The sequence below is a fragment of the Sparus aurata genome, chromosome 2 (genome assembly GCF_900880675.1).
Source record: "Sparus aurata chromosome 2, fSpaAur1.1, whole genome shotgun sequence".
Lineage (NCBI taxonomy): Eukaryota > Metazoa > Chordata > Actinopteri > Spariformes > Sparidae > Sparus > Sparus aurata.
The window spans coordinates 29,090,733-29,106,521 of NC_044188.1; the positions used below are offsets into that span (position 1 = coordinate 29,090,733).

At 40.2% G+C, this 15,789-nt stretch overlaps 1 protein-coding gene across 10 annotated transcripts in view; it reads right to left on the bottom strand.

The window, feature by feature from the left end:
- Window positions 1–593: 593 nt before the first annotated feature.
- Window positions 594–15,789, bottom strand: part of clcn2b (chloride channel, voltage-sensitive 2b) — a 184,915-nt gene continuing 169,719 nt past the window's right edge. For 9 of the 10 annotated variants that reach the window (XM_030396161.1, XM_030396146.1, XM_030396134.1 and 6 more), the window contains 4 exons: window positions 15,573–15,611; window positions 13,840–13,944; window positions 6,746–6,832; window positions 2,897–3,316 (listed from right to left, as the gene is read on the bottom strand). In XM_030396161.1, the coding sequence (XP_030252021.1) occupies window positions 3,122–3,316; window positions 6,746–6,832; window positions 13,840–13,944; window positions 15,573–15,611 (426 nt within the window). In that variant the 3' untranslated portion in view covers window positions 2,897–3,121. The other variant, XM_030396116.1, reaches the window with a different exon arrangement.

Here is a 15,789-nt window from a genome sequence, read left to right on the forward strand (position 1 = left end):
ACACTCTTTTAAAAGGAGAATAGTCATCAATTTTTAGATTGGTTAAGACATTAAATTATGGTTTTACATTACAGGAATGATGTTAAATATATTAATCTGTACGCCCCCCCATCCCCAGCTCAAAATCAGGCAGTGAATAAAACTCATTGGATGAAATTAAGATGCCAATCAAAGTGAAATAATCGAACACTAGAAAATATAAAATAATATACTGTAAAGACACATAACATACAGGCACAGGATGGCGAACATACTAAGACACCACATCAGTCACTCGCCCCACATTAATATCCATCAAGTTTTTGTTTTTGGTAAATTTTCATTATAAAACAAATATTACATGCACTCGGTCATGCAAAGCCATGCTATTTAGCTTTTACTTTTAGTGGTGCGCAGCAAGACAAGACACCGCCAAAAATAAAAATCCATGCGATGCATCAAATGCAGAAAAACACAATGGAGTTCAGTATGAGCGCATACTTAAGGCATCCAAACAGTAGAGCTAATTCTGTAGATAGTAGTGGACATCTGTTTTTTCCTAAAAAAAATAAAATAAAATAAAAAACTCATACAAAAAACAAACTTAAAGGATAGAAAAATAATAAAGGAGAGTGTCTTAAATGACGTGTTTGGGTGCAGCAGCCCATTTTAGTGGAAGTGGAAGGAACGGAGAGGGTAAAACAAATCAATGTTCCTCTGGCGATGTGCAGAGAGCACACTGACGAGCCTCAAGCATTATGGCAGACATGAATTATTAAATACACAGTACATATACATTATCTTTCACATCAGACTACTTGCTGAGTCAGAAACCATTCTGTCATTAAAGGTCCAGTGTGTTGGATTTCGGGGGATCTATTGGCAGGAATAGGATATCATATTTATTAAAATTATGTTTCCATTATTGTAAAAACACCTGAAATGAAGAACTGTTGTGTTTTCGTTCCCTTAGAATTGATAAATCAGTTGATTTTTATCCATAGAATGAGCCTTTTAAATCTACAGAGGAAGTGGGTCCTCGTCCAGCGCAGCAGGCAGAAAAAACATGGCAGTTAATGTTTCTGCACAGCATGGATACGTTGAGATGTGTCCGTGTCATATGTAACACATGGACAATATACATAATGTGTTAAGCTGCGTTCGATGTACACGAGCTCACTTTCATTTGTGGAGGTTGGGGACTGTGTTTCAACATCTGTAGGTGTGAAACCAGTGGAACTTTTTAAGGAGACCTCGCATGAACAAAACGCATTTGTGGCAACAAAACCAGGTATTTTAAGTTAAAACATGATCTTTTCCTAACCAAGTGGATTTTTTTTCCTAAATCTAAAAAAACAGCCATGACACACCATGAAATTACATATTGAACCTACAGAAATATGTATTTGCAACATATCCATGATATGCAGAAACATACACAGCCAACGTCAACTCTGCCATGTTGCACCGCCACGTTTCCACAGAAGCAGAGAGGCTCTTTTATGTTTTTTAGTGGCTATCATAGGTGAGGGGGAGATGAGGGGTCTTCAGTTGGTTGCAGTCTGCCACAACATCACTAAACAGCACCAAATCCTACACACTGAACCTGCAAACGTCAATGCCTAGGGTTTGAGGTTGAATCGGTTAACTATGTTGGACGAGTAGCTGGGGTAAGTATTATGTTAAATTAAGTTAATTTGAAATGGTTGGACTACAGCTTGGTTATTCACTCTGCTGCTCACATGCTGTCATATGATGACGTACATACCGCATGTCGGCAACATGTTTGCCCTCGACCACTGCGTCGTATAGCTGGTGGGGGGTTATTGTGTCTCTGAAAGTGATGGAGGTTAGCTAACATGGAAATCAAAGGCAGATTGATGAGAGGACCCAGAGCAGCTGGTTAGGTAATGATGTCTTCATTCTTTCAGCCATCCATTTGCTCCCTGTTCTTCATCTCTCCCTCGCTTCCTGCCCTGTCCGTCCGCCCCCCAACCTTCTCTGGAACGGTTATTAAGAGCTATATTTAGATAAGCAGAAAACTGCGACTCTCGGAGTGCGTCGCTGCCGTCTTCGTTGTGTGTGTTTCTATGTGTCCTTGTCATGTAAGACTGGATTATGAAAGGAGTGTACATTATGAAAAGGGCTACAGGTGCTTCCACCACTGCCTACAGGCATGTCTGCTTGCATAGATGGTACTCTCAACCTGACCATCAAAGACTGAAGAGATAAGAAGACCAAGGAAGAGAGGAGTAATGGAAGCAAGAAAAAAAATAAAATAAAGAAAACTAAGGCATCCGTCCCCGTAGTCCAGTGCTTGTCAAGGGGACAGACTGCAGATAAAAATGGTGCTATGGCAAATTCCAGTAAAACACAGACAACCTGATCAGTCAGAAATAAAATTATTCAAGCTGGGAAACAAAGACTGAAATGTGTTCTAAAGGCAATACAAAAAAAAAGAAAATCCTATAAGAAATAGTCGTTTTGCTACCTCCATCTTCACGCGCACTCACATTTTCTCATTAGATACACTCACTCTAACAAACATACGTTATTCTTCCTCGTCATCATTGCTGAATTTCTCTCATCAAGTGGAAGACTTGTTCAATAAGGTCCAAACTTTGATCCCAACACTCTAATGATACATAAGCTAAACATAGTCTGCAAAAAAAATATCCCTTTTTTAAGATTGCAACCAATTCCCAGTCCCTTGTTGGATTCAACCAACATGAGTCCTTTTTTTTTTCTTTCTTTCTTTCTTTCTTTCCCCATAATCCACATTCACTCTGCTGTGGGTTCCCGAGGGTAAATGGAGAGCAGGGCACAGGTTGAGTTGTGTTCCACTCTCCTGTGGAGTGTCTGGCTTGGTCAGTGTAAGAACCCTGGGGAAAGCACTGGTGGGTCTTTGAAGAAAAAGTGGAGGATGGAGGAAAAAAAGAGGAGTAGATGAGGAGAGAAAAGAGGAGTTATGAAGAGGCTGGCGGAGCACTAGAACTCTTTTCAGAATTAAATATTGATCCTAAGCCCTGAGGATTTTTGCATTTCTTTTGTGGCTTTGGGAGATTAAAGATCTCAATGCCTCCTCCTCCTCCTGCTCCTCCCCCTTCACCTGTTCTTCTTCTTCCCCCTCCTCTATTTTCCCTCACTGGGATTTCTCGTCGGACTCAGAGGGGGTGTGTTCGCGGGGCAGCGACATGCTCTTGTGGCGATCCCACAGCTTGTGGAGCTCGGTGGCTTCATTCTCGCTGCTGCTGGTGCCGCTGTCCCGGAAGCTGGCCAGAGGAGGACGCACCTTCACACCTTTTACCGTCACAGAACCCTCAATGGCCTTGCGAAGCTGGACGGAGAAAGACAAGTTAGAGATGACACCACAAAGAGTGTCTAAGCACTCAATGAAGCTACATTGATTTTATGGTTCAATGGATAACTTCAATTTGTGTGTTTCCAGGTCTTGGGGAGTACTACTGCACTTGTAAAATATATATAACCTGATGAATTTCTTCCAGTGATGCTGCTCAGTGGCTAAGTTGCATTCATGGTAATGTGGGTGCGAGGTTTTAGAAAGAAGACAAATGCGTGGAATAAAAGATGATTTCTCTGGTTCTGCTGTATCGACTTTGATCATTTGTTTTTAAACTGTCCATAATGAGTCCAAAAGTGTTAGGCTGAACTTACTATGTGGTAACATTTACAATCAAGACCTGATAAAAAATAGTAGTATTGGTTTGGGACATGTTATGGCTCTTGTTTGCAGCAAAAATCAAATAAAATAAACCATAAATCATGCCATTTCATACAGGGTTTTATTCACAGTCCCTTATTATGCTGTGCTGCATACAGTTTTGGCCCCAGTGGAAATAGAACTGCTAACCCTGATGCTGTACTGGCCTTGCTCTACAGTACAAGATCATGTCCGTAGTTTACAATCCAATGCACAGGCACACAAGCAATTTTCTATTTTCAACTGGAACCCCCTTTCAAAATGTAATGGAGGGAGAGCTCATGGTCAGAGGGCAGTGTGCATTGAAAAGTGAGGTCGGACTGACTTCAGCTGGTGTTTGCTGAATCCTTTCACAGTAATAGAGGAGAGGAGAAAGGAGAGGTGGAAATGACTGCACATGTATTAATCTCTGTGGCTCTCCCTGCCGCCTACACACAGCAGAAATGAAAGTAGATCAAAAGAAAGTCCACTCACAGGGTCAGACCTGCCTCTGCCACAGTACACACTGCAGTCTGCCTTTCAGAAATGTTTATAAAAACAATGTAAAAAATTAAAAATGGCAGAGGCGATGATTCTTGGTGAGGAATTAGGCTTGGTCTTTATTTTATATAGTTTATATATCAGCAACATGTGTTCTGTCTCAGCAAAATACTGAACTGTGGCCATTTTTCAAGAGATGTTAAAAGAATCAAAAAAGATTCAGAAAATGACATCCGGTGTTGAAGAAGTCTCTGGGCATTGAGCATTGTCTAAAGATGAGTAGTTTTGTAGAACTTCCTGATGAGGAAACTACCAACCAAACACATGATTATCTTTATATTAATCTTCATAATTATTTTTTTACATGTTGTGATAGGACCATCAGACTTAAGCTGGTGGTAATGCTTTATTTTCTATCTGTTAATTACAAAAAATCTTGAAAGAACTATGTATTTTGGTATCAATTAAGCTATCTATTTCAACTGTTTATCCATGAATTCCAGTCATTTATTCATACCTTTATTTTATCTTAATTTAAGCCAGTCTGAACTGTTTATTAATTACACTTAACAGTCTATTTAAATCATTACTCTGAAGGGTCCTGTGTGTAGGACTTGGGTTTGGACATGATATCATATTTGTAATTATTTTTATTAGTGTATAATTACCTGCACCTAAGTATCGTTGTGTTTTGGTGCCCTTAGAATGAGCATTTTATATCAACAGAGGGAGTGGCACCTCCTCCACAGAGTCCACCATGCTGCACGCCCATGTTACTGCAGAAGTGAAGTGGAGTGGGATTTTTTGTGTTTTTAAGAGGCCATCACAGGTTAGGGTGTATGAGGGGAGGGGTGTTCAGTTGGTTGCAATTCTCAAAAACACGGTTAGATTCCGCTAAATCCTACAATGGACCTTTGAGCTAACTACTGTATGTGAATACACATGTATACTACTTTTAGAAAAATATTTTAACCATTTATTAACTAACTTGAACTGTTTCTTCTGTCTCTATGGATGCATTTGCAAAGACAGACTCCGAGCATCAGAGCACAAATTTACAACCAAGATTGTGCCAGAGCGCTGTAGGTTATTGAAAGCTCCAGACTCTCTGAGCGGCAGAGTGCACTCTGTATGAGAAGATGGAGCACTGAAGCGCAGAGAGCAGTCAGTGTTTCATGAACAGCTGAACTGGCAGTCCAAGACAATTGTTGCAACTGTGGACTGATGGGTGAATTAACAGATATTATTCACACAAAAAGAGAACAGTGAACCTTTAGTGTGTGTAACGTTAACTATCTACCGTCTGGGGAGAACCCTGCAGAGTGTTTTAAACAGAGGAGGACCACAGTGTATTTTGAACATCAAAGCATGTAAACTTACTCTAGAAGCAACCGAAAAATTATATTATGAACCTGAAAATGAGCATACTATGTCTCCTTGAATTTCATATGCATAATAATGTCTTATCATCTCTCACATTGTCATCTTTCTCACTGTCAATAAACTGTTGCACATGAGGCACAGCATTTTGTATGATAGCACATATCAATACCAAAGAAAACCTGACATGCTCCCTGTCTTAGCCCACAGAACAAAATATGTGATTCTGAAATGGATTTACATTGACCTTGTGCTTTAATTAAGCAGAACACATTGGGTTTATAAGACCTCTAACAATATCTATCCTTGCATTTGAAAGAAACACATTGGAGCTGTGTGAAAGTTTGTTGCGATTCTCTAAGGCCTCTTTCATCCCATCTCTCTCTGCTCTCAGTGTTTTGACCGGGCCAAGTTTGTCATTAGGCTGATAAGGTGAAAGATTTGGGCCCAACAGATCCAGTGGCAGCCCTGAAAGAATAGTGTCTGCACGCTGGAGGGTGGAAATAATGCACTATAATCACGCACACCAACATCCAAGTGAATCTCCTCTTTCATACGGACCAGTGAGGCTGTGATATAACTGTATGCCTGTGTGACAGACAGGCAGACTGGGAGAGGCTGGGCTTTATCTGCCATGGCTGGGTTTTTGTCTGCTGGTGGAACGCAGAACAAAAAAGCCTAAATGTCAGGGACAGGCAAGCAGTACTGCACTTAGCAACAATCCTCTCACCACTTCCTGGCCAATTCACAAGGAGCAAGAGGTTTTCAGTTGTTTGTGAGGCAGGCGAGATGAAAAGAGAGGGAGGGGGCAGAGAACAGACACAGAGACAATAGATAGAGACAGCAATATTAAGGAGCCTTTTGTCTGTCACAGTACATAACAGGCGAGGGGAGGAAGAATCATTAATGCTGACTGAAATGTCTTTGAGTGTGTGTGTGTGTGTGTGCAAAGCAGGATGACAGCACTCCTGATGGTATTGACAGTGATTTTACAGTTATGAAAGCAGTGAATATGGCTCCTGTACAAATGATGATAGTCATGTCTTTTTACATTAGGGTAGGTGTCGAACAAATTGACAGCACTGAATCATGAGATTAGATTAAAGAGGTATGAAACCATTAAAACACACACAATAACCATATGACTACGCTAAAGAATACACTCCTCCGAAAATCGACTCTTACCTCTTTCAGGGAAACCACCCCAATGAGGCGTCCTATGCTAGTAACGTAGGCGTGGTCAAGGCCCAGCAGCGAGAAGATGGTGTGGGTCTGCAAAAAACACAAGCAGATGTGGTTAAAAACAACCAGTAAAACACTAAAAACAGTATAAACAGAGATATGCCCAGCTGGGTTCCTACTTTAATTAGAAAATGAGGTTAAGTTAGGGAAAAGCACCACTGACTTCAATTATACTACACGGACAACTTCATTCTACAAGTAAAATGTTTTTTTTTAAAAGGGGTACGATCACTTTGGGAAATACCACAAAGACATTCAGACTGGTTTAACTGCTAATTTTAAAACAGACAAAAAGGGGAACAAGGGAAGCTTAAATGTCGTACTGCTGTGTCTCAGGTTGCTAGCCCTACAAACATATGGAATCAGACAAATCAATACAATTTCCCTTTACAGACTGATCAGCAACTGAAAATATGGAGGGATGTCAGGCCACTGTCAAGATAAAATTACATATTTTATAACCAACTAGCTTCCGTTAGCATTCAACCACTTCCTAGTTAAAAGTTAACTGTTTGACAACATCTAGTATGCCTTCTATCATGTAATACTATCAAATGGCAATGTTTGCTGGAAGTGGTTGAATGCTAATGTTGCCTGTTGACTCATGGAAGCTAATGAGTTATGAAATATATTGTTTTACCTTGATCTTTGGCCCTCCACATTTTCACTCACTCATTAGTTTCTGTTAGACAACAGCTAATGTTAGCGTTCAACCACGTCCTAGCTAACATGGTATTTAGTAGTGTTACACAATACAAGGTTTAAATTACTTCTAAAATATCAGCACACATCTTGGGCACATTTATTGAAGCTAGGAAGTGAAACAAAATTTAATCAAACTGTAAAATAAGCTATGGGTGGTTGAATGAGGAAACTAATTTGTATTCAAATATTTTGCTTTATTTTGAAAAAGGCCCTATGTCGTTCCACATTTGCACTACAAATCAGTGGGGAGATGGTAAACTGATAGCAGTTTGTCAGATTACATAAGTTTATACGACTTTTAGCATGGATTATAGCAGAATAACATTATCCCAGCATTTGAGCTTCCCACCCTTAGCATGATGTCAGAGGAAATGACTGTCATGTGAATATCCTAAGTACAAGTTTTTCAACAGGCTAATATATGACTCTACAAAGAATACACACTATCTGTAGATTTAAAAGCCAAACAGATACTGGGACATCACATCAGGGTCAACATTTGGAGAAAGTGTAACAGTGTGTGAGTTAGGTGACCTGTATAGGTGGGAAAACACCAGATGATCAAGGCAAAATATAGAAACATTAAAAGGGGCTTAAAGGGGAATGATGGTATTCTTAAACTCAGGGCCAATATTACTTAATTTTTTATATAATCATAAAAACGCACTTCGCTGGAGTTTGCTTGCCATCATTATCAGGGGCCGTCATATCGACATCAGCTGTCAATATCCATTAGCACAGTGACACACTTACATTGTAAGGCAAGTCATCTGGCTGCTTTTTTTTTTTTTTTTAAATATCATTCTCTCTCTGCCTCTAGTTCAGTCATGCTGCTGCTGTTTTGTTTGCCCTCTTCACCTCCCCATCAACGCCCACTCTTCACATATTCACCAGCTTAATTTCAACAGTCTCAGTGGAGTCATCAGCCTACACGACCACTGCACAGGGACACCCCTCAGTCACAAAACTATCCCTGTAGAGTCTAAGCACCAGACTTTCTGACAAGACTCAATTATCAAATATCATCTGCTGCAGTAAACATCTTATTTACTTCATATACTTGAGTCGCCTGATTGAAAAAAATGGTTGGATGCAGCCCTATCCTCAACAGAGTGGCCATATCAGGGCCAGTGAAGTGATATAGCTTAACTGTGGTTATGACTTATTTATTTTGCAATATTCAGTTCACTGTTTGGTGTTAGATTTAATAAAATCCAAATTAAGCATGATGAAGTAATTTTACTACTATCTGAACTCTACTCTTCTACTACTATGAAAGTATTATTTAAAAGAGACAGTATTTTCCTTTGGGGTTACTACAAGAATATGTTGACATGTTTTAATGCTCAAAAAGCACATCAATTTTCTCATACTGTCCAGTTCAGCAACTCTGTATTCCCCCTGTCTGAAACGCTCCATTTTAGCTAGAGCCTCTTTAAGCAGGCCCCCTCCTGAACACCCAAACTCCTCTGATTGGTCAGCTCACACACACCTGAGCCAGGACTGTTGACAACAATAGAGCAGCTGTGCTAAATCAATATTTAAATGCTGAACTAGCCACTAGGCTTAAGTTATGTAAATGTGTGACGCTGTGAGGTAGTGTGATGTCACAAAGTCACAGAATTAAAGGTGAGACGCCTGACAAGGCGTTACAGGAGCAGTGTTTTCTGTGGGAGAGAGGAGCTTGTGTTGGTGTGACCCTTTTAACTTTTAAGATCCTTCACATGCACATAACCTATATAACACAATGAAGGGAAGGAAAACAATCAAAATAAAATAACAGGTGTCCTTTAAGCAACGTTTGCTGAATGATACACAGTATATTTTTGTTCACAATAAACTAATGTTTAAACCGTTTTAAAATTTTACTGACCACCCAGCTGATTAACCGGGCGCATATCTTTATTTGGTTTTAATTTGTTATCATATGTTATCATAAGGTTTAGCAGTGATGTGTGTGGAACTCTGCCTGCAGACTTGAGTGTCTACTAATGTTGATGACCAGACATTAACCTGTGACAGCTGTCTCATGAACACGGTCAAATGCAGGGTGAGGATGTTAAAGCATGCCGAGTCTTGTGTATAAAAGGGTAAAAATGTCAAGACCAATTTCTAATGATAGTGTTGAAAATAATTTCATCATTTACATTAATTACCTTAAAGGCCTTGGCTGGCAAAGTCAGACGTTTTCCCTTTGAGCCAGTCCATATTTAAATATTTAAAAAACAGTATGACTCATTTCTATGCAGTCCAGTAATCACAGAACATTTTAGCAGTGCTCCTTTTGTTATTTGAAGTTGTCATTATGTGCCATTAGTGTCATACATGTCTTTCTTTCTACATTTCTACTTTGTTTGTCAACTTTTATAATGTTAGGACTTGCATGTTTCAATGACCCTGTTTTTGCTCTATTTATACTCTCTGCCCTATTAGTCCTGTATTTGCTGATGAATCAGTTTCCCCATAGGGACCATTAAACTTTCATTTAATCCCATCTCCACTGTTAGGAGTTACCATGGAGGAGTGTGGCTGTGTGGAGCTAAAAGCAAAAAAAAAAAAAGCGGCAAGAGGTCAAAAACTTCAGTGGCAGATCAGAAAGGTTGCAGGACTGATGCCAGCTGGACTTTTTGTTCTAGACCCTTTTAGTGTTTAATGGGACTTCCTGCTTAGCCAGAATGGGCATTTGGGACATCTGAAATTGATCCCACTGTGCCAAGCAAATGCAAGCTGTGCCAAGAAAAAGATTGTTAAGTGTTTTTAGGCCAGGGCCATTTGTAATGTAATCTGCCGAAGAGTTTCCCCACGGGACGATATAGTAGCTTCTCTGGGGTTAGAGTCAGCTCACCTCAGATTCAGCCCATTCACATCTATTTCAACTGCAATTCGCTGATTAAAAGGTGCTGTTAATAGCATTGTAGAAACAATTGATCATCAGCACAGTGAGGGGAGACATTAGAGGCTCTAAACAAACTCTGGACCAGCACACCACATTCTATTTTGCACTAAATTATTGGGTCATATTTGGTGTTTGTCCTCATCTATCTTCTGTAAAGTCACCAACTATGTTCTTATCACATCTGTCTTGCCCTTCATGCAGCAAGTATTTTCTGATTTTCTCCAACTCTGACACAACTCTGAACAGATAGCTTTACTTGTTCATTAAGTAACTGCTAACCAGCGACCTTTCAATGAACACCTCCAGACCAGGGTTGTACGCTGCCGTTGAGAAATATGTGTTTCTTGATGGACAGATAACCGATAGCTCTAACACAGCTGCTGTTCTGTAGTTAGTTCAAAGCCATGCAGTTAGCGATCTTAATGTCTGACTCATCCCTCGGGTGCTTCAGCATTTTCCTGTCACTGAACTGTCGTCTTCTTAGTAGCTGTGTGTTCCGTCCAATTCTGGCTGTGTTCATTGGGATCTGCCAATCCAGGCAGCGCCGGCTGATAGCTCCATGGAGCATAACACATATTCAGCCTATTGGCTCATGTAAACGTCAATCAATATCCGTAACAAGTCCCTCCCTAGCTGTTCTGTGGAGGAAACACTGTATGCAGAAGCAAGTAACACTCTACTAGCTGTTGCATGTGATCATTAAAATTAAAACCTTGTTGAGAAACACTGCCAGTACCAGAGGCTACAAATAACCTCCAATATGGTATGTCGGTGGTGCTTATATTGAGTTATTTCATTTGATGTGGCAAATTATGTACTGAAATTTAGAAATGATACTGTCACACCTTTAAAGTGTTGACTTACCAAAATAAATCACAAACAACATGTTTTCTCACTTTCTCTTTCTTGCCTAGGTTTTGAGATAACCGTCTTGAAATAAGGACACTGCTCAAAATGTCAAGCTATTCCTTAAAAAATGAATAAATCAATAAACCACTTTTACACTTCAACAATCCAGAAAACATTACTTTTATAGGTACTACCCAAATATAGAAAAGTGCTGATGGTGAGTTTTGAGGATTATACAGAGTATTGGGGATACTGTTTCTGAAAAGACAAGTTGCTGAAATCTTACATATTAACATGGAATATCTCTAAAATGTGTGCACATAATCTCAGTACTACCTGGGGGGCTGTCTAGGTACTGATCGGTAAGAAATGAACATCCTGAGAAAAAGCAGGGCACAAGGGCTCACTGAACGGTTCGCTGACTATAACAATGATGAGCATGTGGGTATTATAGTCACCAGATCAACCTAACTGAACACATAAGGGAGATTTTAGATTTCACCACCATCATCCAAACACCAAATGAGGGATCTTGGACAATCTATGACAGGTAGCACTGAAGCTATCCTGAAGGTTCACAGTACACCAACACTTTAGATGTGGTTTTACTTAAATCTTTCACCCTACTGTATGCTTTCTTGTAATTTGGAAGATAGTATTTGGTACATATAATTTTGCAACTTTACTTTTCTTTGGTGAAAATATACACAGTGATGGAAGTGTGGGTTGCTTTTAGTACAAAGCCACTATCCTAAATAAACTGAGAGCAGGTCTGGAGCAAAACTCAGAATACAGCGACTGTAGAAACATATTGTCATTTAACTAAGATTAGCCCATTATGAAAGGGCCAACTGACAAACCCAGAAAAACAACAGTAGCAAACTGCATGGGATATATGGTGGCCATATCCTGAGAGGCTGAGCAGGGCAAGAGTGATGTAGAGTGAATAACTTCACAGGCACAAACATACACACATGCCTGAATACAGCAGCGGCCGTGGCAGCCGGCGCTATTTAATATGCTGAGGGAGATTGCGCGTGGTATTGGCTTTTGGCAGTGTGCTGCGGAGGGAGGGGAGCGAGATGGATTGGTGCAGGATCCCTCTCTTAAATGTTTAAAGAATATTCACACAGAGCCCGAAGGATGGAAGAGAGAGAGAGAGAGAGAGAGGGAGAGAGAGAGAGAGAGGGAGAGAGGGGGAGAGAGAGAGAGAGGGAGAGAGGGGGAGAGAGAGAGAGAGAGAGAGAGAGGGTAGAGCATTATGAATGGTGAACATTAGGTGCTGCCACAGCCGCTAGCAAGACAGAGTCGGTGTGTATGTGTTTGTGTGTGAGTGCTTGGTCGGAAAGGAGGGTTTCAACAGTGAAATGTTTGCGTGTGTGTATATGTGTGCTGGGGACAGCTTCTTTCACGATGTGCAACTGGGCTGCAGTAAGAAAATAAAAATCAACATGAGCTCCAACGAGCAAAAGCGCCTTTCTTTGCCCCGCACTTTCACTTTCTCCTTCTCACAGTGGAGGCTAATTTGGCCTGAGTGCCTCTGTGTGTTCTTTTGGTTTGTTTGCATGCTCCTTTAATGACACTACACACAACAAGAGCACAATGACTATCCAGAGTATTGGAACTGGTAGAAATTCACTTTCCAAGTGCTTCTGTTCCTGATGGGAAGCCAAGATGGCCTCACTCCATGACTTACTTCTGAGATGAAAATGCTAAAGATGTTCATGAATAATAAATGACCCAATCATAGTATCTTCTCACCCACTCTTCCAAACACAGTACTCTACAAACAGAAAACTTTCATAGACTGTTTCATAGACTGAAAGTTTACAACTCAAACCTGAAAAATATTCTGCTTCCCTTCAAATGATGATAATAATCTGTTCAACCACTGCATAAAAACACAACATATGCCATAACTTAAAATAACTTGGTTATTGTTTTCAGTGCATATTTGTCACATAAATCCTATATGGAGGATAGGCGTCTGCTTGTGTCAATCAGTAATTACATGTTAAAGTAAAAAACAACCTGGAGTTCCCCAAGGCTCCAGTCTCAGACCATTTCTGTTCAAAGTAACAAAACAACTAAATATCTCACTGTAATTTTGCAGATGATACACCAAATAACACAACACCCCAAATAAATACAACCTCATACATTCACTGAGTAAATACACTGAACCAATAAGGGAATGTTTCCATGTTCTTATCGTTAGTGTGTTTACAGGTCTCTTTGAAATGTCATTCAGGGAGCAGCAGCTTATGTTAAAAACAGAATATATAGTTCTCTCTTTTTTCAGCTTTAGTTTATTTGTATCTGTTTGTTTTACTATTTCCCTATATGTTTCATTATATATCAGCTTGTGTTTCGTTTAAATCTTGCCTGAATGCCTTTTTATATCCCATGCAAAGCTATTTAAAATGCCTCGTTGTTGAGAGTTGTGATGCAAACATACTTTTTTTGATCAGTGGGGATAAACAAAAAACAGTAGTGAAGACACACTCCTACATGGCAAGAACACACATTTGTGCTCCAGTATGACAGACACACAGAGGTTGAACAACAGCTGTATTTGCAATCAGACCTTATGCAGAGACGTGCGCTCCACCAGCTGGAACGGGGCGGGGTCGATCTTGCAGTTGTTGAAGTTGACCTGCTCATCAAGCTGCATCTCCTCCCACTCTGAAATCTGCAAAACACACAAGGGAGAACAAGGCGGAGGGGGGGGGGGTTGGGATGAGAGATAAACATGACTGAAGAATTTCTGACAATAGAAGGAACAAAAGAACAGTCCCTTGTTGCCCCAGTGCTGTACTGATAAATTCATTAAATAGGTTATCAAGTCAAGTACATTGTATCCAATCCTAAACATTTTTTTTTTTTACCTTCTGATGATAAAACTTGGACTGACAGTGTGCTTAATAAATGCTGTTAAGAGATGATATCTTTATGCCTGGTGTCTGTCACTAATCAGAAGAGAAAGGCATCAAATCTTGCCGTACCACCAACTGAAAAATCACCTCCCTCTGATAGACAATCGATGGACCAGGCGCCACACTGAATGATTCTATAAATCATATGAGAGGAGCCACGACGATGGACGGTGAGGAAGGTCAATTGCAAACATGAAGGGAGACGTGGTGAGAAGCAATGACATAGCAGGCGTATGAGAGGTGAACGATGAGTGATTCCGAGAGAAAACAGAGGGCATGTAGGGAGAAAGTGTGAGGAATGTGCGACTGACAGAGAGGAAATGAGAGGTGCTGTTGATGGATGAATTATGAATGATGTCATATCCAAAAATATAAGACTCCAGGGTAATCGGTCCGTCTGGGAATACTGAGGAATCTAAAAAGCCTGGTCTGTCAAGCTGTGATGTCATCAAGAGGAAGCTCAGAAGTTGGACAAATATATATATATTTTTTAAAACTGATATGCATGCCAAAAATCCAAGTATTTGATAGCTAATACAGGAAATGGCAGTTATATTTTACGATGTTCTTAATGTCAGCCAAAACCACTAATATAAACAAACATTGTGTGAGTATCCAAAGCCTAATACACCATATTTCACGCACAGTCCTGCTGCTGGAAATGCATGGTTGAGTACCCAATGTGGTCTCTTGTTTGGATAAAATTTCTCAAAAACTACAGTTGCCATTTGTTTTAGGAAATAGGGGACTTTAAAACAAAGGAACTTTAGCAGGAAACTATGGATTAAGCGGAACAGACAAGGTAGGAAGGGCACAGTGCCATGAACAGACTCACTGTTGGTATTGGTGTTATCATAGAATGATGTCGGTCTTATTCTTTAAATGCTTAATAATGTGGCCATTTTCAAAGATCAGTGTTGGCACCAGGATTTTGTTGTTGGGTAGAAACAGCATTAAGCAGTATGTGACCCCTTGCTGCTGTACTCCAAGTAGTTATAAGGCTCCATTCTGACAGAATCACGCTGGTCCTCCAGTTCATTTGAATGAGGCTACAGTGTTTACTTCATTTGTATTTACTGATTTTGGTCTTGTGCCCGGTTTAAAACCAACGCTAATGATATGCTACCTGTTGATGTGGACAAACAATCACTAGGACCAGCATGCTAGTAGCAGAGCAGCATGGCAGCTTTTCTTTTGTGCTTAATGTTGGTTGGCATACTGCTTTTAGGTGCATTACCGCCACCTTCCGGGTAGGAGGGTCAATGTTCACGACACTCCCACACCAGGCACAGCCTGGCAGCTCATTACCACAATGCCTGATTCTGTCTGAATGAGTCTGAAGGTGTGTGGTTCTAGCTTTTGTTTGACTTGTTGTCTGTCTTACCTCTCTAATAGTCATGTCATCCTCCACATCTCCATCATCCTGTGGACGACAAGCAACAGGAGGGGAGTCAGTACACAAAACAAAGACATTCTGTGTGCACACTAAACACAGTAAAATGAAGAAAACAAACATGTACAAGTCAAATATGTGATGGAAGTGCAAACAAATGGAAGAAAAACAATGGTGACCCATTGGTTTTTATCTCACTAAACATTTA